The sequence below is a fragment of the Nelusetta ayraudi genome, unplaced genomic scaffold (genome assembly GCF_046127955.1).
Source record: "Nelusetta ayraudi isolate G7.1 ecotype Tasmania unplaced genomic scaffold, CSIRO-AGI_Nayr_v1 ptg000016l, whole genome shotgun sequence".
NCBI lineage: Eukaryota > Metazoa > Chordata > Actinopteri > Tetraodontiformes > Monacanthidae > Nelusetta > Nelusetta ayraudi.
In genome coordinates, this window is record NW_027466066.1 from 7434896 (window position 1) to 7457500 (window position 22605).

A 22605-nucleotide genomic window follows, 5' to 3' on the forward strand; every position below is an offset into this window, starting at 1 on the left:
AACAGGTCAAACGTGCACATATAGTTCTATTAAACGCTATAAAAAATGTTGCAGTTTTTGCAGCTTCCGGTCATCTATGAGGATACGTGCCCAAGAAATAAAGGAGGTCACAGAGTTCCACCTTACAGGCTGCAAAACAAGTGATGTGCACGAATGAGCAAACAGGCCTAATGATGGTGTTGAGACGATGTTACTCGCTGACGTGTGAAACAGTTTTGTTTGTCGCCGCGAGCGCACAGAATCGAGCCCCCCGCTGGATGCATGGTGCCACATTTTATTCATAAAATATCCACAATTTGTGGTGACAGTGGGAGAAAAGATGGATCGACAGCATATTTCACATCAAGGCATTTATACAATATTCAATATAACCTCCACCTTGAGGTTTGGTTCTGATGCCGAATGTCACAAACACCCAAACACGTCCTACTGCGACTAAATCAGCAACACGAGCACAAATTCTACAGTCCTTGGAAGCAGCCAAGTGAAGATCCCCCAGAGAGCACTTCCTCGGCCCTGCTGCCGTGATCTGTGCAGCCACGATGGGTCCACCAGCGCTGTCGGTTTCCAGCAGACACAGCTACAAACTAAACAGTGAGACATTTTGCTCAAAAGTCACAGCAAATCAACAGCCTCCTTTATCATATTTTCTTTTTCTTTTCTTACACTTCAAAAGCAGCTTTCTGTTGCAGCTTTCGGATCAACAACATTGCAAGTGCTAAACTGCTGTTGCACCGATTGCTTGGTGGCGTTGTCTACCCCAGAGTCATTATTATCACCTGAATAAAATGAACACCAAAACTACCAAAGCAGATAGCGCCTCGCGGTCAGAAAGTCCCTTTCGTGTCATAAAGCTCAACATGGAGCACAATTAAAAAGAAAATCATTTTTCACCCCCCTCCATCTCCGCTTTTTTTTTTTGCTTGCCTTCATCATTGCAAGACATTGAATTTCCAGATGGAATCTGAACACCGTGAACACACTCTTGAGGCGCAAATAACATAGAAAAGTCGATGGGTTGCAAGTGCAATTGGCGGAGACGTGTCAAGATATCTTGGGAAGATGGGAGGTGTGAGATGATGGATAGCACCCTTTGAATGGGTGGCCTGTTTTTTGTTGCTTTGTGTGGACACATTTCCAATAATACTGCGGCACAGGACAATGGAGGGAAAATAATGGAGCAGCGCTGGACTCATGACACGGGACAGCAGTCGACAACAAAGCCATGTGAGTTTCTATACATTTGGCTTCATATATATGCATGTGTGTGCTTGTACTATCCAGAATATTACATTACTAAACTTTACTTATGTCTTTCTATACTTCAGTTACTCAAGACTCACGTGGCTATAGGAAAAGATCACTATCCTACAACATGGCAATGGCGACGCCAGACTCGTACTTTCCCTTCATCTGAGCGATCCTGGCCGCCAGCAGGAGCTGCAGGCCGGTGGCCACCTCCAGGCAGTAGGAGAGCCAGGCCAGGACGAAGGACCAGCCGAACGACACGTCCACGCAGGCCAGGCTCTCCGGTGAGACCATCCGCTGGAAGTCCTCCATGGCCTGGTTGGAGTACTTAATGTAGATGCTGATCCCGGTTAAAGTGATTAGACCTTTGGAATGAAATGAAACAAGAATGGGAAGGAAGATCAGCGAGCAAACAAACAAAATTGTTAGGAAAAAACTTGATCGGGTATCACGATGAGATTATTAAGGTAATAATACACGAATGAGAAGAAGATAAATGTCACTGTGGGGCATTCATTGTTCTTGGTAAGGCCAATAAGAAAGGTATTAACATGCTTTTAAAGATTTTTTTCTTTTTTTTTTTAACTGAATGGGATTCTTGATTCGGTTTTATGAGTCCTCTCATAATGCCAGTGTTTCGGACACACTCCGCCGGCGTCTCTGAATTTATTGGTACAATTTCCAGCTGATGAGATCCTGTAACTCTGAAATGTATTACTGGGAATCAATAATTTCAAACGCGTGACTTTGTTCCACAGGTGTGGGCTTAAAAAGTGCCATCATTTCTCTCATCTGCAGCCCTGAAAACCCCTTATTAACGTGAGACGCTGCCGCCACAGCATCCACAATTTTGACTGCAGCTGCTGGTGTCTGTGGCTTATTCACCAGCTGTGAGCTCCTCCAATGGCTCCTTTTTTCCACGTTTTTTTCTCCTCTTCCTAAATTAAGCTGCTAAATGAATGGAGTGGGGTAAAAGGTTACATTTAGGAAAACTTTGACGTTCTCCCAACTGGAATTCAGCAGAAGACTGAAGTCTTTGACTCTTGTCTCCTTGAGAGGACCTTTATAGGTGCGCTGCATTTGCTAAGCTGTTCCTTCCTGCACTCCAATGCCACCCTATGGACTTGCAGTCTGTACAATTTGCACATTTTCTAAAGCAATCCTGTTTTGACACTAGAGTGGCAAGTTTTTTTTTCAACTTGACATTTCACATCAGTCTAATTTTTTTTCTTCCAAATGTCCAACATAAATGGCCCTTAGAAATTGTTCATAATGGTGCAAACCATTCAAGTCAAATCAGAAAGCAACTTAAGTTTTCACAATGGTGTAAAAAAAGCAAAATTATCCACAATTGTTTCACCTCCCTCCACCAGAAAAAAAAAAAAAGGTCTGCCAATCTACATGTAATGGCCACCTGTAAATGCAAAGCTATTTCTTCTTGTACTGAATTGACAGACATTTACTGTATCAAAGGTGGAAATTGCATTCGACTGAACTGGAATTCATTTTCCAGGATGACGTCAAACCTTCACTCAAACCAGAGACTCAGTGCAAACCAAAAGATTCTGCTGTTTACTCTCTGTAGCGTGGGTGTGCAGTATTAAACACAGACACATCTTCATCTAACCTGATTCATATTAGAGCTCAAGTTGATTATTTCTTTGTTCACATCTTCAAATTATACCCAGCCCAATAAAGACCTTATGAACTGTGCTAAGGGGGAAGCTAATGACACCAAAAACAATAGTGATAAAAAAAAAAAATGTGAAAAAAAACAATGTTCCCTTTATTAGTTTCTTAGGTAAATGCCAATTTCATTTAGCTGCAAAAAAAATGTAATTCTCAAGATGAGTTTATTGTTTCCCTCCTGGAAGCGCCACCTTACCGTGGTGATTTGAGCGCCCAAAGGATATGAGGAGCTCTGTTGTCTCCCACCAGCTGGTCTAAGTGTTTGACAACCTGCTGATTTACTGGGATTTTCATGACATCACAACCAGCTCTGGGGTTTACAAAGGATGGTGCAACATGTGAAAAATATACAATGAGCACCACATGGAGAGTGTAAAGAAAAAGGGTGGAAGGAGTAGTTCGAGACCAAGGCAACAGGGAAGCAGAAAACAGCTTCTCTGACTCACAGCATGTCCACCCTTCCAGCAGTATAATGGGCCAGTGAGTTAATGGACCCAGAGTAGACCTTGAAAATGTACCCCATTGTTGTTCTCAGCTTTCAGGAGAAGATATTTCTGTTTTTTCCCCTCTGCATATTTGCGTAAAGGACAGAAAGAGCGTTTGAATGACATCACTCCACTCTTGGATAACCATGCATATTTGATGCTCTCGAAAACTTGCAACATGTTGCAAGAACTCGCTATTGATCCAGAGTTTAAAATCTCTTTCAATCAAGGACAAGCCCCTCTGCAATCTAGTGCCACTTCATCATGATTACTCCACACTCTGCTCTCTTAATTGTGGAAAGTTGTTCACTGTCAAAACTCCTCGTCACTCTCATCGTGGAATTGGCTAGCGATTATTCTGAGTCCTTTGAGAACTCACTCGCACTCAATCAGAGCTCACATCAGACCCAAGCGCACGTGTGCGTCACATATTTTTCTGCTGGTCTGCTGGTAATAAACCAAAGTTTTGTGTATCATGCACACTTGTTCCACTTCAATTCAGCTGTGTGGTGAATTTTGATTAAAACCCAGACCGTGTGGTCACATTCAGTTTGTTCAGGTGACGTAGCTCCGTACCTGTCAAAGAAGCTCCAATGAAATAACACATTTGATCAATTTAAAACATGACGTTGCCTCTGTGGGCTTCACAAACTGAACTGTAGCTGATGGTGCACATTTGAGCAATGGAGAAACATGGGTTCACTGAACCAGAGACACTGTTATTTTGTCTTAAACAGCTGAAAATTACATAGGGTTTGGAAGTTGTGTAACCAAAATTGCAGTAGTAACAAAGGGCATTACATGCCATGACTAACACAGAAACCGAATAAATAATTTCTTGTATTATGTGAACGCACAAAGGCGCTTTGTCTGTCTGTGAGTGGCTGCCTACGCACATCAAAAATGTCCTTCAACTTGACCTGTTGTTGCAGAGACTGTAAAAAAAAAAAAGAAAGAAGAGAAAAACAAAATCATTGGAGAATACTCACTGCAGAGGAGAAAATATGTAGCCGATCCAGTCAGCAATCTGGGGCTGCTGGTCAGCGAGCTGACAAGTCCGCAGATCCAGCCCAGCACCAGGAGGACCAGGCTGAGAGGCAACATGATGACCACCACCTTGTGCAAACCTACCGACACACCAGAGGTGGCAGAAGTATTCACATTCTTTACTTAAGTAAAAGTACAAATACTTGTGTAAAAAAAAAAACAACAACTAAAAATAAAGCAGAATTTACATTAAACACTTTTAAACACAAAGGTAATGGGTGGGTTTTTCTACAGTGCGATGTACCAAGTACAGACATCTGCGTACAAATCTAAGGAGTAAAAGTAAAAACTTGTCAGAAAAAAATACTTAAGTAAAGTACAGATACCTGAAAAGTGTACTTCATAGTAAGATAGTATTTGTACTTTTTTTACTTCCCATCTCTGCACCACACACACACACACACACACACACACACACACACACACACACACACACACACAGTTTTCCTTCTCAGTGCTCATTAGCTGAGGTCTGACGGTTCTTTACTGTGTTGGTGGAGGTGCAAACGACTGGCAAGGCGCTCTGCAAGTAGCTTCTATTGCAATTTTCACACTGCATCGAATCACTCAGAGAGACAGTTGTTTGCTAATCTTATTACTTCTTCTATTTGTTAACCCACCGCCTCGCTGCTACTTTATTAGCACCGTCGACATGCAGGGGCAAACACTCACCGAGAAGGTTCCTCTCGGCCTCTGAGAGGCTGGACATGTTCGCAGTGAAGGTGGGGATGACTGAGCCACTGTTTGAGCCTGAAAATGTCAAGAGAAAAGGTCACACATGACAGGACATGCGGAAAGAGCTGAAGGACTTTGCCAATTTTTTTGTTTAAAAAGAAACAGCAAAAAAAGAAATGGCTAAAGGATCAGTTTCTATCCACTGGTGCTGTGAAAACATCACACGTGGCTCAGAGAATCTGTGTCATTCTGTCTCCCGTGGGAACTTCTGCGAGGAGCTCAAACATCAAAGGACCTAGAAGTGTTGAAGAATTTACTTACTGTTTTTTTTTTTCTAGACAGAGAGCGCTGAAAAACAACATTTGTGAAAGTCATCCCTCTGTGATGTCACAGAGGGCACTGCTACCTCTTTCCTGCGGTGCCCTCACTAAGCTCTCCATCCCAGGTTCGTGGTAGCACCTTCAGTCAGGTGTTGATTGGCCTCAGCCAACTTGGTTTCGATCCCTCCCTAAACTTGTGAAAGAGCCATTAAAAAAAAAATCAATCTTTGCAAACTGGAGGCTAAATGTTTTGTTTTTTCCAGTGAGCTGCAGATTTTTTTTTATTTATTATTGTTTTTTAAACTGTACAAGGAAGCTCAACAGAAATGTGTAATGAATTGAATGAACTGGTTACAAGATGAGACCTTTAAAACCACAAGTGGATGCAGCAAAATGGGGCCGGACATGCCGACAGTACAGACAAACCCTGTTGATGATCAAGATTTGGATTTTCCTCAACATTACAAGTTGTGGGGAAGGTTAATCTCCCACATCATGCCTTTCAGTGCACATTCTATGCAGCTTGATCAAATTTGAGACGTGGGACGATTCCACGTCTGCTGCAGTTATTGAAGTGAAACATCCCACATTGTCCTGCCCTATAAGATAACAGAACAATGATGTCTCTCCGGGGTGGCTGTGCCACATCTTGGTGCCTGCAATCTGTGTGACAGATGCTTTTCTCCTTCATCTCATACAAACCCCCGACGTCGCGGCTCCGGGGCTTCTCATGACTCGCACTGTATCGGCGCAGTGACATTAATTTCAGCCCTGAGTGGTTCCGGTGATGTGGCCGGCGGGTGTATTGGCATGGGTGAACTCTAGTCGCCACCAGCAACTAATTAGGCACCCCTGGGGAACTTCCCCAAGCTGTGAAGGCAGCCAAGAAGAAGCAGATCCGTGCCAGCGCCTCCACGTAGGCCCCACCTGGGTTAAATGTGGGCTGCCTGGGTAGCAGGTGGCCACCGGCTCGGACTGGGAACACCTGACAGTCAAGAGATGATGAGTGTGTGACATCGGGCAAATCAAAAGCGAAATCTTATCCAGGAAAAGTGACCTAACCCCAGCTACCGCCGGCCACAGAAGACACGTCATGTTGGCTTCACAAAGAGCTACATTTTCTGATTCAGCGACCAGAAAAACTGCACCTGTTGGCCACAGAGGAGCGATGAGAAAAAAATAGCAATCAGAGGCTTGTATGGCAGGGCTGCTTTCCACCTCTCTCTGGCTGATTACATACCTGGTAGGCACTGTGAAGCCACACACATGCACATACACACGCACGCGCACACATAGACACACTTGATCTCTGCAGCATGCAGAGCCTGGGTACAGGGCTCTTTTCCATCCCTCATTTTGTCACCACAGCAGGTGATCGCGGCTGGTTGCCTCTGTGCTCCAGCCACAACCAACCTTACTATCTTCAATTCAACAAACAAACAAACAAACAAACAAATGCAAAAAAAAACACACAATCAGGAATGGCACAAAACCGTTGATTTGCGTGGGAAAGACAGGCGATGAGAAGCAGCGCAAAAGTTAATGGAGGGAGCGACAATTGGCACAGCATGCATCCAAAATGTGAGCGCTCACACACTGCATACTGGAGGCAATATATGGTGACATAGGTGTGTCATGCGGGAGAAGTCGCGTTGCCTGCCATTACCTTCCACTATCCTCCACAGTCCAGAGTGTGAGCTCAGGTCGTCTGGACCCGTGTGGTTGTGTTTGTCCACATCGATGATGTACCAGTAGTCCGTCCCGATGGCCAAGGCGAGGAGGGTGAAACTGAGCAAACCGGTAAATCCAGCGCCGAGGACCACCACTCCGTGCCTCATTGCAGAACCGCAGACCCGGCTCCCTCTTGGAGGGGTTCAATTTTCAATTTTTAATGTCCCCCTTGCCTTGGCTTAGTTAGAAATATTGCCCTCTACAGTCGAGGACAGTTTGCGCTGGATCCCCGTGCGAACGATGCGTAAATCCTCTCCAGATGGATCCATACGCTGCAAAGTGCCTCGTCTCACGTTTACTGAAATGAAAACTCAATGGACAACTATGTTAATAAGATGGTGTCACAAGGCGGATTCCTCAAGTGTCAGAGATGTGTTCGAAAGGAGGAAGCGGAGAAGTGAGGCGCGTCTAGCTGCTGCGCACATCATTGTTGCTGGCAGACTCCAGCGCTCCTGGAGTCAAATAAAGATCTTCGTAAAGACAGAAAGAAGTAATAGTTGCATTTCCGCCGTGTGTTTTCAAAATAAGAGTCAGAGCGGATATAGACAGTTGAGTTGCTCAATGTTTATTTTTCTGAGCAAAATGTTCACAACCGTTTATTTATATGCTGATTTGACTAGTAGATACAAATCGATGACTACTTGTTACACCGGCATAAATATGGAGCCAAATACATTCTTCTAGACCTTTTTTTTTTGTATTTATTGCTGGCCTAAGAGATTATTGATTTGAGTGTGCCTGGTTCAGACCCATAACTTTAAAAGCAAGTCGAAATGCTCCCATAGTGACATCTATATAATAATAATAAAAAATGCACGACACGTTGGCTATTTTTTCTTTTTCTTTTTTAGGACTCAGCAATACTGCAAGTGCCCCCGAGATAGAGCAACTTCCCCCATTCGGCTGCGTTTGTGGAAAAAAAACAAACAAAACAAAAAACAAAGAAGAAGAACACCGGAAGTTGACTTTGCGTCGCGAGAAATGTCCACCTGTTGATCTTCACCGCTAACTACCCAGTTTAACCTCAGAACATCTGAGGTAGGAATTTAACTATTTGGTCAGTTACAACTTGTATACTTTGCGGTTACCTTAAAATGCTTTTTTTCAAACGTCTCTTCACTTGTCTAATTAGCAGCATTTACCCATTAAATGACCTATCAACCATTAAATGGACACGTATGGGTCTGTTAAGCTAGTTTGGGGTGATTTTGCTGTGCGCAGCCATTGTCAACAACATTTTTACCATACTGCTGTATGATAATAACAACATTTTTACCATACAGCAGCCTGCAAAAGTGCCGGCTGTTGAGCTACAGGTGCCCAAGGAGAGACAGCCATAGCCTTACAAGGGCTGTGCATGAAAAAGCAATTATTCTGCACACACGACTCGGGTCTTGACTGATTGGACCATTTCTCCACGGTGTTGTAAAGCTGTTCTAGATTTTGGGCGTCTCTGTGTAAAATAAATCTACCCAAATGCAGTTTGCAGTGGACCTGCATGGCACCATGTCGGCTATTACAAAAGATGGGTGGGTGCATATTTCATGGCCTGGAAGTCTGTTAACTGCAAGGCAAGGTGGTTTTGTCTCAGTTTTGTAGAGTTGTTTAAGATGCAGTTTGGCAATAAAGCGCCTCACCCCTGTATATACATATATCTATGTCTCACTTATTTACCTATGTATGTATATCTGTAACACTGCTAATGTTCTTCAGATTTAATTTATCAGGTCTCCTTTTACAATGTCTCCAGAGCGTCTGGGAAACAGTTCTCTGGTTCCGTCGTGTGCTGGTTGGTGTCTCGCTGGGAAACAAATTTACCAAATCGTCTGCAGCAGACAGTCCATGCACTATCTCAAACGCCACTTCGTCCGGCAGTGTGAGTGTTTTACAGCCTCTTAGTATGTAAGAAAAAAAAGTCTAGTCAAGTCTGTAAACTGGCTCAGGGGGCTGAGTCTGTTAAATTTTGAAGATCCAGCTAGTTCATTCGCTGGTTTAAATTATTTACCTGTGTAAATGTACAAGTGACAGTGGTGTCCTGCAAACTGAGACGTTAACAAATTGGAAAGCATTTTGCATCTCCTTGTATTAATGCAGATTTTGAGAGGTTTTTCCATTTGATTCTTGGCATCTGTATCACACAGAGACTAATGAGGCAAAATTATCGACACGTCACAGACAATCTTGTGTCTGTTTCACAGATGTGTCTTGCACCTGTTAATTTGGCAACTCCTTAATCAGAATTACCATAATGTCATCTAGGATGGAGCAGTAAAAGCTTTGATGTGTTTGTAGCTCAGTTGATAGACTCCACTTCCCCTGTTACCTGCCCAGCACATAAGTAATAAAGACTCACATTTTTTCATGTTCCTTTGCAAGGTTTGTTAGCCTGTGTTTCACCTGTGCTCAGTACTACCTAGCCTCAATCTTCATATATGCACATGCTATACTTTAATCTTCGCCATATTTCAGTTTGGTCTCAATTTCATTATTTTGTAAGAAGCAGCCAGGCGGACATTTTTGTCCCCCACAGACGACAGTGAACCAGTGAAGCTTTGCTAATGTGACACATTACATTTACAAGCAAATTGTGTTCGGGAGGCATTTTGTAGTTCACTGGCAACTCTCTCTTTGCAGGGACACTCTTTGAAGCCCCATTGAGACTGAACCATGGATAATTGCGGGAAGATATTTCGGCAGCGTGCAGAAGCCACTGAACATCTGACGGCGCAGGGTAGGAGAATAATTTTACAAGTTATGCCCTACCTGTTTCAGATAACACAGCCGGCTTGGTTTTGCTCTTTGAACGCAGTGAATCAATGGCTGTCTACCTGCACCCTTTCTTCTTTCAAAGCTAACTCTTTTTCAGCAGGCCTGCCTGTCTCTCTGCCTGCCTGCCTGCTTGCCTGTCTGTCTGCTTGTCTGTGTCTGTCTCTGCTGTCCTCTCTGGCCAGGTTGGGGCCATTCATGCTTTCACGATGTACACGTTGAATGAGCTGAGCATCATGAGCGGCTCGCTGAGGGGATTCAGTATTTCTCTTTGAGTGTGTCTGTGCATGATATGAGAAGGTCTCGCTGGCTTAAAGCGATAATCTTGCACTTTCACCGCTCCTAATTAAAAGTGGATGCATCTCTAATCCGGGAAGGCATTGCTGCATTGTGCGCGGACTAGAATTTCTCCTTTTTTGCAGAAAGCAAGGTTTCGTTTGGTTAATGGTTATATTATCAGTGGTATTTCAAAAAATATCCGCTTTCATGGCTCAGTGATGACAGGGATGACATTTGTTTTTGTGCGGTCAAAGGTCTGTTAAATGGCAAAGAAAGTTGTCATCACAGTTTTACTGCAGCAACTGAAATCTTATCCGGCTGTTTCATAAGAATCTTCAGGCAGAAGTTGTAACCTTTCCCCTGTAATAAACAGTTTTGTATTGTACGCCATTCAGTAAATTGAACTGGAATACATGACATTTTTTTCTGTCTTTGCATTATAGTTCTGTGGTCTATAGGTACCTAAGTATTGATTTAAAAAAAAAAATGCATGGGCGTGATGCTGTTTGCAACATGATGCTGAATCTGATTGTTATCCTTGATTTGCATAAAAGCAAAGACAGCCACCTTTCAAAGAGAAAGCTCTTCCCTCCAATCGCAAAACTAATTAGTGTTGGACCTCTCTCGGTTGTTTGTATTTTAAGGGTTATTTCCTCTGAACTAGATGGGAAATTTCTCATTTTTAAATCTCCATCATCCCTTGCACAAGCCTCTGTTTTTTTTTTTTTTTTTAAATTTAGCTCTGCAAGCCACTGTGATTGTAGGATAATAATCAGGGTTGCAGTGCGGCGCACAGAATACTAAAGCAGGACAAGCAAAAAAAACAACAACACTGACCTCTGGCCATTTTTTCCCAGTAGAGATTTGGTCGGCATCTACTTCAAACGCAAGAAGAAAAAGAAACTCGGGTCAGAGAGGTTCTCTTCGTGTTAAATTAGGCAAAATCAACTCGTGGCACGACGTTTCATGCTCAAAATATGTTACCAGAAGCCCAGTCTGTGTCTTAATAAGGGTGAATTAATCCATTAAAAAACTCCACTTCAGTGGGCAACAGTGGAGTAATTATCTGGGCCAGTGAGTCGACACTTTAACAGCTCCGCTGTTGTCAAATAAAACATTTGTTGCTGGTAATTATGGTATGAAGCAAGAGGCTTTGTAATGGCAGAGAGGAAACATTTTGGGGCTGAGGAAGATTTGGAGTGGCGCATGTGACAGAGTGTTGCATGTTCCGAAGAGTAAACAGAGACGATTAAATTGCCATAATGTGTTTTTCCCTTAATTAATCAAAAACATTGGACCACTGAGAGACTGCTGGCTCGTGCGGACTTTCTGCAACTGTTGAGAAATGGTGTCATTATATTTCTTGAGGAAATTCTTAAGGAGGTAGCATCTCCAACCGGAACAGATGAATACTGCCACCTAGTGTCGCTTCCTGAAAGAGTCCTTCCACTGGCCTCTGATTTGGCTTCTGTTCGATAAGGAAAGCTTGCTAAGATGAAACTGTATTCAAATGCATTAAGAGAACATTTGAGCTGTGACTAATGAGTGTTTTAGTGCCATTATTTTGATGCGACTGGGCGGTTATTATTTTTTTTGTGAATGTTTTTCCTGTTTTTCCCCTCCATCCAACTGCTTGGCCTTATACACCGTGTGATCTGTTAAGTTTTCCAACACTGGAAAAACGTTACCAACACGCGACACGTGGTTTTAAGTGAATTAGCTGCTAATTGGTTAGAAGGTGGATTTCTCAAATTCAAAATAACCCCTTGTGGAAGCGAACAGCATAAGTAATGTAATAAAAGTCAGTTCAGGACTTTTATTACATTATTGCCATATTGCATTTTAAAGAGGGCAAATTTATTACGTTATTGGCTTCAACACCCCTTTCACCCAGTTGGCTTATGTCCCTTCTGGTGCATCACTCCTCAAAGGACAAAGTGACTTCAGTAGCAGCTGAGTTGATTGTCTTTGTGCTCATAATGAATACAGGAAGTGCCGCAGCGCCTCTGCTCGCACCGTGTGAACAGAGGAACCTGACTTTAATTTAGATGACTGGGACCGGAAGCTCATTTTTAACAGCCTTCGCTCCCAAACGTGTCATACCACGTGTGAGGGGATACACGCTGGTAATAATACTATCATCTGGTTAGAGTCCTGTGTTCTCCATTATCCACAACACTGACTGGCATTGAGGTTCAGGTTTTTATTGATGTTTTCAGGGGAAAAAAAGAAAAGAAAAATCATACCAGGAAACAAAGATAGCAAAACATCTACAGTATGAACATTAAATACATTCTAAGTGATAACCGGCGGCTCTATGAGCCACACACGATGCATAGATATCCAAGTTTCAAATATTGTTCTGCTAGTTTGCACAGACCACGAAAACCAAACTACAGTTGAATTTCTGCAGAGATCTCTTCCTTCGACGTCACTCTTGAAAATATATAAAATCACATTCAGGTCTGCCCTCTGAACGTCAATAAATTGGGTTCCGTATGTGCACCTTTACATGCACGTAAAGGTGCACTGCGTCATCTTGTCAGCTAGATAGAGGAGAGATTTCCAGTGAGATGCTTTTGGCTTCGTCATGCACACAGGCTGAAAGCATTGGCGTAGAGGCTCAAGAGTTTGCGCTCAACCAATTGCAAACCTTTTGCAAAGGTACATTGTGGCTGCACAGTGGAGGTTTGTCCAACAAACACTCAACATGGTGTATATAGCATCTCATGTAAAATGTATGGCCTCCCCCCATCAGACTGTAGGGAAAGTACACTCATTTCCCTGAGCGAGATGGAATACGGCCTGTAGGATTTTTTTGTTTTCTTTTTTTTTTTTATCAGCCGCTTAATATTCCAGTATGCTCAGGATGAAACCTACGTTCTTCTAAAAATCATCTCATCTTTTATCCTTAAGGGACTGCTGAGTGTGAGATCGGGCCATGACGGAACGCAGTTTGCTTTAAGGCTCCGAGGCAAACCTTGAGTGAGACGAGCTCTTCTCCCGAGTTCGCACCTGCTGCGTCACAAAAAAATGTTTAGTAAATCAAAACACTCGCAGTGCCTCGCCTTGTCTCTCCCTCCCTGACTCTTCAAGGGTTCCTCATAATATTTACACACATTTCTCCAGCTCCGTTTCCTCACGCCTGCCTAAACTTTCTGCGTCTTTTCGCACGTATCGCAGCGCGGTTTTCGGGACGGAAACGGCGTTCCGGTGATTGCGGCGGTGCTTTACTGTGCTCTGCTTCTCTGGATGCTCCGTTCCCCAGCTTCGCAGCGATGACTCAAACAGCACCGTCGATTAGCTCCAGCCTCGCTCTGCCGCCTTATATCTGCTTTTATGGCGGCCGTAAATGGTCCGTTGAGATAAATGGAAACTGCGTTTGCGCCGACCGTAAATGCCTTACAGATGATGTTGCTTGGTGCGACATTGTTAACTATTCAATTAGAGACATGTCAGGATACTGAAATCACTACGTCAGTATCGGTTTTCAGTGCTGGCTGTTTAAAAACAACAACAACAAAAAAAAAAGGTTGAAGGAAGAGTTTGTCGTTTGTTTTTACTCCTGGAACGATGCACTGGTATGTGGTGCAGCAGTAGTTAGTCTGGTCAGTGCACCAGTCGGCCAGCTGCAAATGATAACTATAACTAGTATGAAACATTAGTTTCATATCGTTTTGTTTTGTTTTTTTTGTTTTTGTTTTTTTTGCACAAATAGCAAACTATTCCATTTGTGCAGGCTGCACAAACACAGTCAGGTCATCAAGTTTTCTATTTCTCCCACAAGAAAACAGTTTTTCGTGCGTGGGTGCACTTTGTGCAGGTTAAGAGGTGAGACTTCACCGCTACATCGGCAACGAGAGAGAAAGTGCGGCGTGTGAATATTTTACCACCTCCTCCTCCTCCTCAGAACTGGCGGTAGCCTGTCTCTGGAGTGACTTCCCTCCCTCGCTCCCTTCGTCAGTGTGTCAGTTTTGGCTTCAAGATTTAACGAAAAAACTGACAGCAGAATCCACTTTAGTATTCGTATAAGCACAGTGTTATATATAAAAAACAAAACACTGCACACGGTCTCTAACTTGCACCCCACTAAGTGACCAGTGATCAGCACTAGCTAACATTGTTTCCTACTGCAACTACACTGTCTGCGTGTGTAACTGTGAAATGACATCATGTCTCTGTTTTTTTGGGTTTTTTTCTGTATCCGTGTGTCTGTTGGCATTATTATTACAAAACATTTATCAACCATTACAAGAAACATACATTATTCCTATTAAATTGTTCAATCCATCCCATTTTTCTTAAAAAAAAGAACAAAAACATGTCAATGTGCACCTGGCAGCTAGTATAAAAACAGGCATGAAAATTTTATCCCACCCCACAGTCCAGCTTCATTTCAGCAGATTGAAGCAGGTGCTGAAACCCCCAACTTGTATCTTTCCCCCTTCCTGGAGGAACCCCGACTGGGAGGAATCAATACTCCCAGAGAGAGGATGCATCGGTAGTCGTGCCGTCACCCATGAGGGTTCCGCCCTGGTCTCCTCGCAGGTACTTGCCGTTGGAGCCCTTGATGGCGATGCGTCCATGTTCCACAAACTCAAGGAAAAAGTCCTCCGGCTTCTCTCCGTCGGAGCACACGAGGCCACTGCTGGACACGTACCAGAACTTTCCATTCGTGCCTGCAGAAGGATGTCACTGGGTTAGGTTCCGGTCTCCGTCATTGGTAACTAAAGCCGCGTTCTGACTGCCAGCCGAAATTAGATTTTGAGCCCATCCAGATTGAAACCGGATGGCTCTTTTGTAGTCTGAACAGTCACAAATGGCATGAAATCCGATTTTTGCAAAACGGATTGAAACCAACAGCTCCAAACACACCGATTGATTTTCAGATGCACCTGCAGACCGAACGCAGCCTAAATGGTATGCGAGGACACCTTGCTTCCCCTCTGAGACTGTGTGCTGAAACACACAGTTCCAGAAATCAGCCTTTTGTGATTTCACAAGGGGCACCACCGATGCCTATCTGAGGTTAATGACAACAGTCCCTCCACACCTTCCCCCCGGCCAATCATATTTAGCAGGGAGCTAATCTTTAGAGTCGCTTGGGAAATTATCCATGCACGACTGCCGCTCCTACAAGAACAGAAATATCTGAAAACAGAAGTACTGTTTTTTTTCCCTGGCGCGAATGCACTGACTTTTAATGATGTAGGCGCCGTCATTGAAGATCAAGGGGAAAATGTCGTAGACGGATCGATTGGCATCCAGGGTGTTGGAGCTCTTGTGGTGGCACACAAAGCCGTTCTCGCCGCTCAGGATCAGCATGGGCCGGTTGATGAGCTTCATCAGGAATAACTCATCATCACCTGCGACAGAAACAGAGCGAGACGTCACCCCCACTGATGTGAGCCTGGAGATGGGAGGTGGCTTCAGTAGAAAACACTCGATTATGAATTGGAGGCAACTTACCCACGGCGTCGCTGACCGCAGAGAGCTGCCCGTTCTTCTTTGTGCACACGTACTTGCCATTGCCGGCTTTGAGGGCCACTCGTTGTCCTCGCCACTCAATGTCGAACTTTGTGTTTGCCTCTCTGATGGAAGGGAGACGTGAAGGAGAAGAGAGGTTCAGGTGGCGGTTTGGAAGCCATGCGAGGGGAGGCAGGAGTTAAACGTTTGCTTGAGGTGATATTGATTACTGCTCAAGTAGCAACAAATCTCACTTGTGCTCTGGAAATGTCTCACAGAAGTACAGTTGTAATCTTTCCATCAACTCGTAAAGATGTAGAATATAGTATAATCTTAAAGTTTAAAGTTCCAGTGATTGTCACATCCCGAAGGATGCAAAATTTGTCCTCTGCATTTGACCCATCATCCCCTGAGGAAGCAATGGGCAGCAGCGATGATGCACCCAGGAATGAGTGGGTGATCTAACCCCCCAATTCCAACCTTGACTACTGAGTGTCAAGAAGGGAGACAATGGGTACCATTTCTACAGTCTTTGGTATGACCCGGCCGGGGATTAAACCCTCAACCTACCAGTCTCAGAGTGGACACTCTACCACTAGACCACTGAGCTTGTCGAGCCCAGGAATGCAAAGTTATCTTCGACAATCTTTGATTCTCTGGCTCTTATGCAAAAGAACTTATTGTAAATCACTTTTCCTTCACAAATATAAGAGTGAAGTGTTTAATGCTGCTGTCACAGTCATATCTGCGCCTTAAATCATCCACTGTGTGCACTCTGCCACTCAGAAGCCACTTACGCCTCCGTGGCAGTGGACTGGATTTCTCCATGAGTCACGAGAGTCCAGTAGGATCCGCCGTTGGTCCTGAACATGGACTTCTTGCTCTCTTTATCGATCTCCATCTGAAAGGTCTCCATGTCCGTCTCCACGTCCTGATTGGCTGAGATGCTCACTCCTGGCAACATCGGGTTGAGCAAAAAAAAGAAAGAGAACATCCTCTGTCAGTGTGTTTTTGCGTTTGCCCTCTATCTTATCATTGACAAAGGATGTTTTTATGGAGCAGCACCAGAAATCCAACACTGAATATCAATCATGTTCGTTGCTGCGACAAAGCCACCCATTAGTAAGCAAGATGATCGTGCCTGTTGCGCGAGAAAAGAGACATTTCTTTAATCATAATCATTACAATTTTGACACTAACAATTGAGATCCTCGATTGCGCGACTACAGTATGCTGACTCCACAAAGTGTTCAAACTCGGGAAGTGTCACACAACTGAAACAACGCCGGAATTACGATTGCATGGTGTTTCCTGCACATATTGTGCACAGCTTTAACGTCTAAATATACGAGAATTGAAGCGATCAGGCAGCTTATACTGAACAGTCGCTGGGGGATATACTCCTGTCAAACTTTAAGGGCGTTAAAGTGGAGTGCAAGACAGCGTCAAGCTAATGGGATCATGATTAACATGTGGTAAAAGTGAGGGCACAGCCTCGCAGCCCAAAGCGTGCGCCTGTTTTCTTAATGATCGAGATAAAAGAAGTTGTGAAAATAAAAACACCCGGCAAACAGTTTGTTTCAGGTGTTGTGCACTCAAAACTGTTAAAAAACACAAGTTTTGTCCGTGTAGCTGTTTAGAATGCAAGATGACAAAGAGAAATACTTTGAATTTAAAGAAACTGGCCGTGCCATTGTTTAAAACTGTTTACTTTGTCTGTTTGTGCCTTTTGCTTTGTTGAATGAACAATACGCACCTTTGCAATTAGCCAGTTTCTCCGCCACCGTTGTGCTTCCCCACCCCCCACCTTTTTTTTTTTTAAATTTATTTCGCGCCGGCATCGGTGCTAATCCACGTGTATTAACACTGTCTGGTGCGGTGCGAGCGTTCGCCGATGCGTGGATGCACAGGTCGCGTATAACTTCGCCGTGTCTGGTGAGCTTCAAATTAGACGCCACAGAAATATCCTTCAACCTTTCTCTTAAGCCTGTTACAACCCTAATCCCACCTCAGTCACCCCTCCACCCTCCTTCCTCTCCTTCATTCGCTCAGCTGTAATTCCCTGAGTGGAGGAATGCAAATCTGCACTGCGGGGCCCTACTAAGCAGCTTTCAATGCCTTGTTCTTTAGATACGTGGGGCTGCCACAGGGCCCAGCATTACAGTTACAAAAAATTAAAAAAAATCATTATTCCCCCCTTTTTTATCTTTCCATGAGGACGGGTTTAGTTTATTGAGCTGGTGCCATCGGCTACTTTGGCCATGTGGTATCCATGCACGTGCAAAAGCAACGATTCAAGTCTATACCAAGCACCTCATTTGTTAGATTAAGCGAGTGTATGGAAGTATCGCAGACTGCATTTAGCTCGTCCGTAAACTGTTTGCTTTAATTGACTATTAAGCGTCTAAATGCTGCAGTCATTTCCTCTTTCCTCTCTCCCTGCTCCTCTCTGCCGTTGCCTTGACAATGACACAGGCCAGAGCCGGGATGACAAGTCCGCCTGATCCGTCTGTTTTCGGGTCATGAACACAACCTGCCAGCACACGGGCATGCAGTGTTGGAAATTCAGAACATGACAGCCGGGGGGGAAGAGAGTATGCGGAGCGCGGGGCTTAAGGTCCATTGATTGCAATCAACACCCGCAGGGCTCCGATTTGCCCTCGAGTCAGTAGCACACCGCCTAATCTCCTACGGACACACAGTGGACATGACAAAGCCCATTACGACAATTACATCCAGAAGATGGACTTGATGATGCGTGGAGACGGGAAGCGCGGCGCCGTCTCTCATTAAATGGTGAAAAAAGAAAAGAGAGAGAGAGATCGCAAAGTTTGCGATTTTGGTCGTCGAGCTGAAATGACCCAGCAGCGGCTGTGCAGCGTGTTCTGGCTTTTAATTGGGACATTGTGAGCTCTCCCTCTCCCCCACCGTTCTCTATTTTAGCTGTGCCTCTTTGCATTTAGAAACAGGCTTTGGCCCTTCTCCAGCACCTAAAAAGAAACGGTGTGCAAAAAACTCACTAAGGTGAAGGTCACAGGTGCCTCCAACAGCTGCGCAGTGAGTGCAAAAATGATGGCGAACGAAGTGACTGTAATTTTTGCAAAAATTGAAACAGGAACCCACGAGGTTAGCCTTTCTTTCACAGCCAAATGTGAACTTGTCCCTCCGAGAGCTGTTTGAACAACTCCGCTTGCATTTTACACAACATTTCTTCATTAGTCACCATGGCAACTCTTCAAACGAGCCTCTGTTTTTGTGTTTTGTTTAAAAATAATTATGACCTCAACAAAAACACCCGATCCTCTCAATCTTTACCACGCAAAAGCAAAGTTTTGTGCATCACTTCAACACATCTCCCTGTTACCATTCACTTAATCTCTATAAATGACCCACTCTACAAAATCTCCCCAAGGTGAGAAGTTGGCCGCTCGTTACCTTGCTTTACCGAGACAAATCTTTTGTTGGCGGCTTGGAAAACGACCTGCGGGTGGCTCTCCTCCAGGTCGAACAGCTCGTCCTTCCCGGGCTTGGAGCAGCGGCCCGAGCGCAGCGTCCCCGTGGGCCCCACGGGGGTCAGGTACTTGCCGTCGCAGTCCTTGAAGGCCAGCTTGCCCGACTTGAGCTCCAGCGTGAAGCTGGTGGCGTTGCCGTTCTCCTTCACCAGCTTGCCATCGTTGCTGAGGAAGCGGCTGTCGCAGGTCTTCAGGCTGTACTTGCCCTCCTGGTAGACCAGGGTGACCAGCGAGTCCACCCCCCACGGGATGTTGCTGTCCACGGAGATCTCGCCGTCCGAGGCCGACAGGTGGGCGTAGCGCTTGCGCGCCACGCTCAGCAGGCTGGCCTGCGGGTGCAGCGCCAGGTGCACGGCCCACAGCTCGGGCTCACCGATGGCCTGGGCGAAGCACGACAGGTAGTCGGCCGAGCCGCCGAAGTAGCGCAGGTAGGGCTCGGACTGCAGCGCCCAGCGGCCGTCTGACTGGGGCACGATGAGGAAGCGGCACTCGCGGTCGGGCTTCTCGGCGCCGCACGTGATCTTGCCGTCCTTATCCGAGGCCAGGTAGCGGCCCAGGTGGCTGCGCAGGAACACCGCCTGGCCGTCCTTGTCGTCCTGCTCCAAGGTCCAGATCTGCTTCTTCTTCAGGCTGACGCCCGAGGCGTTCACCTTGAAGCCGAAGGCCTCGGCCGTCAGGTAGCGGCTCTCGTAGTTGATGAGGCCAAACTGCAGCTTCAGGGCCCGGTTGACTCCGTTCGGCGCCATGCTTGAGCCGGGCGGGGGTGGGTGGGTTTGGGATGGGGGAGTGGGGGGCAAACGGCTCGCGAGCGAAAAACTTTTCAAGAGGCTTAGGACGCGCAGCGGAGGTGGTAACGAGGCAGAGCAGGCATTAGACTGGAGAGCAGGACAGCGGGGAAAAAATGACTTAATTTCCCTTCTTGGTCCGTCGCTCAAGTTGTGAACGAGCTTCACGGGTCTCCCGCGATGGCCGCTGACGTGTGTCTTCCTTTCCACAGCCACTTTCTCTCTCTCTCTCTCTCTCTCTCTCTCTCTATCTATCTCTCCCTCTCTCTCTCTCTCTCTCTCTCTCGCATGCACACACGTGCACACACACATACGCACACGCTTGCTCTGTGTTCCTTAATGAGTCGGGATTAAAAGCAGCCGGACACAACACCTCAATCCAGCAAGCCGCTGACGTCACGCACCAGTGCACCAACCATGAACCTCCTCCCCCTGCCCCTCCCCCTCCTGTTTCTCCTCCTCGTCCTTCCCGAGACGACTCCACTCTCTGCCGCCCGCTGCGTTTTGTTCCCACCTCGCCCTCTGTTGCCACCTCGCCCTCTGTTCCCACCTCGCCCTCTGTTCCGCCTCCGCCCCTGTGGTCCACCTGTGCGATGGTTCACACCGGCACAATCCTCCGTGTGTCCGTCAGGCTCTCTGACGTTTGTTTTCTTTTGTTTCTTTTGTTTTTTTCAACTCTCATATTCAGGTTCATACTGCAGCCACTCACTCTGTCCAGCCTCGGGATTATCCCGGCTTTGATCTGCTGGAAAGCCACAGTGCCTCCGTGGTTTGGAAAATGTCCAGCATAAAGGTGCTATTGTTTCCCTCTCCACCGTCCGCTACTTTTGTCCTTCCACTCCTTTCATACAACTAATCTGTGAAAAAATGCATTAGTTTAAAAGGCAGAAAAGAAAAAAAGCCGTCGGCCTATAAAAGCGCCATTTCATATTCCAAGGGCTTAATGTAAATGCTTAAATTGCACCGGCGCATATTTCATTGTACCAGCTTTAATGTACATGGTTGACTGCTTCCCAGGCTACAAAGGATTCTTTATCGCTCCAATTGCACACGCCGGGCCCGGTAGAATCTCTATGCCGACACTTTGTTTGCTTCAAGTTGTCGGAGGTATTTAAATTTGCCAATGTCCATTTGTATAACGCACATTTGAATGCACGAGCATTTGCCTCTCCTCCACCTTCGACCTGGCTAAACTCCACCTCGGTCGTTGCAGAAAGAGAGAGAGAGAGAGAGAGAGAGAGAGGATGCCACTTGGTGTCACATGACCTTTGTCACAGTGCACGCCAAGATCAACCCTTTTGTAAGAGCATTAGAGGGGAGGGGGTCACTGTGGGGGAAGAAAAAAAACAAAACACATTGAGCCGAAATACCTGAAGCCAAAGTGTAGCGCCGACCGAAACTGTTGACAGGCTCTGACGGAAATGCTCTTGCTTATCAGGCCCCGACTGGTGAGAGTGATTAGCGCAGCGATCTCAGACCACATAGTGGGTTAATGCTGTGTAATTAGAACCAAATCAGGAGGCTGTTTTTTGCGGCTGGCAAACCTGCGCCACGATGACGCACCGCCTCGGAAACGGTCGGCCCGTCACTCCGTAAATCGACAGAAGCGTTTGGATTTTTTTTGTGTCCGTGGTGGCCAGGCCTGTACTTAAAGCTGTCAGCCGGTGTTCAAGTCACTCACAGTGGATGTAAATTGCAGGCGATCAGACTGGCTGAGGCCGTCCGTGTTTGAAACTACTTTAGTCTGTATAATGTTGTTTAACTCTATTTAATGAAAGACTTTAGCTTTTCTGCGAGGCCACACAATCGTCAAACATGATCCATCAGCTGCCTTGCACTTGAAGGATGCAACTCAGTCATTGTCCGCTAGATGGCGGTCTTGACTGTGAATTGCAACCAGATGGTCGCTTCTCGCAACCGTCTGGCCCCCTTGTTGTGTGAATAAGAAATACATGAAAATAAAATACAGTCTAATAAAACTTCCCCTGTCGTTGCTGGGTGCTTAGCTGCTTTACCTCAAAGCTAAAGGTGACGAGTTTAGTCAAGGTTAAAGGTCACAGATAATCTGAAAGAGTGCACAGGAGAATATTTCCCTTTGATCTGTTTCTAAATAAAAATCCCTAATGCACTGATTGAAATAAACATCACGCGGATCTTAAGGATTTGTGCTCCATCATAAAAACGTCATGTCTGGATGGTGATGTGACTAATCACTGAATGAACGCTGAAATCATCCTCAAAAACAAAGTTCCTACTCTTTACCCGTCCTGCTTAAAGGCAAGTGGAGTCCGTAAATAAAACCTGCTGATGAGGCTTCTAGAACCGATCACTGGAGGGGAAAAAAAGCAACAACAAAAAAAAAAAAGGTCACTCCTTAAAAGTGAATAGACAGTCATGTGGATGCCTTTAAAGTTCTATGCAGGCGCAGATCAAATGGTGGGTTGAGGTTGAGGTTCTCCCCCTCAGGGCGTTAAATGTGGATTAATGTGGCGTGCACCATCATTTCATTTATAACTGTCCTGCACCTTTTTAGATAAAACCATTTTTCAGGGTTGCCATCCTCCAGCACCTTTCAACTGCATCTATTAGCCTGCCAAGCACT

General features: G+C 45.4%; 2 protein-coding genes and 2 long non-coding RNA genes across 7 annotated transcripts in view; 2 read left to right on the forward strand and 2 right to left on the reverse strand.

Annotated features, from left to right (window-relative positions):
* Positions 1-261: 261 nt before the first annotated feature.
* On the reverse strand, positions 262-7642 carry LOC142887006 (transmembrane protein 235-like). 3 transcript variants are annotated; one of them, XM_076024319.1, is made up of 5 exons: positions 7131-7642; positions 5142-5219; positions 4412-4549; positions 1403-1613; positions 262-587 (listed from the first exon to the last, which is right to left on the reverse strand). In XM_076024319.1, the coding sequence occupies exons 1-5, from the start codon at positions 7300-7302 to the stop codon at positions 581-583; spliced, it is 606 nt and encodes a 201-aa protein (XP_075880434.1). In that variant the 5' UTR covers positions 7303-7642; the 3' UTR covers positions 262-580. The 3 variants fall into 3 exon arrangements, with proteins under 3 accessions (XP_075880434.1, XP_075880433.1, XP_075880432.1); XM_076024318.1 differs by having other exon boundaries at positions 1344-1613; XM_076024317.1 differs by having other exon boundaries at positions 262-1613.
* LOC142887007 (uncharacterized) lies at positions 1087-2458 on the forward strand. The gene is made up of 3 exons (XR_012926479.1): positions 1087-1227; positions 1338-1532; positions 2047-2458. It is a non-coding gene; the product is annotated as an uncharacterized LOC142887007 (long non-coding RNA).
* A 508-nt stretch (positions 7643-8150) lies between the features above and the next one.
* The window catches only part of LOC142887010 (uncharacterized), a 51961-nt gene continuing 37506 nt past the window's right edge, over positions 8151-22605 (forward strand). Inside the window, exons 1-4 of one of the 2 annotated variants that reach the window (XR_012926482.1) lie at positions 8151-8233; positions 8946-9071; positions 9830-9926; positions 20692-21279. This is a non-coding gene — a long non-coding RNA (uncharacterized LOC142887010). Of the gene's footprint in view, positions 8234-8945; positions 9072-9829; positions 9927-20691; positions 21280-22605 lie in introns of those variants that run through there. The other variant, XR_012926481.1, reaches the window with a different exon arrangement.
* LOC142886556 (fascin-2-like) lies at positions 14236-20343 on the reverse strand. The gene is made up of 5 exons (XM_076023566.1): positions 19142-20343; positions 16504-16660; positions 15710-15831; positions 15439-15606; positions 14236-14919 (listed from the first exon to the last, which is right to left on the reverse strand). The coding sequence occupies exons 1-5, from the start codon at positions 20313-20315 to the stop codon at positions 14714-14716; spliced, it is 1827 nt and encodes a 608-aa protein (XP_075879681.1). The 5' UTR covers positions 20316-20343; the 3' UTR covers positions 14236-14713.

Excerpts from the sequence above, each read along its gene's own strand:
- LOC142887006 (XM_076024318.1), bottom strand. The coding sequence starts at position 7,302 with ATGAGGCACGGAGTGGTGGTCCTCGGCGCTGGATTTACCGGTTTGCTC. Across the intron at positions 4,550-5,141 it reads GGCCGAGAGGAACCTTCTCG|GTTTGCACAAGGTGGTGGTC; the intron begins GTGAGTGTTTGC and ends GTGTGTCGGTAG. Across the intron at positions 1,614-4,411 it reads TACATATTTTCTCCTCTGCA|GTCTAATCACTTTAACCGGG; the intron begins GTGAGTATTCTC and ends TTCATTCCAAAG.
- LOC142886556 (XM_076023566.1), bottom strand. The coding sequence starts at position 20,315 with ATGTGTGTGTGCACGTGTGTGCATGCGAGAGAGAGAGAGAGAGAGAGA. Across the intron at positions 16,661-19,141 it reads ATTTGTCTCGGTAAAGCAAG|GAGTGAGCATCTCAGCCAAT; the intron begins GTAACGAGCGGC and ends CGATGTTGCCAG. Across the intron at positions 15,607-15,709 it reads TGCGGTCAGCGACGCCGTGG|GTGATGATGAGTTATTCCTG; the intron begins GTAAGTTGCCTC and ends TTTCTGTCGCAG.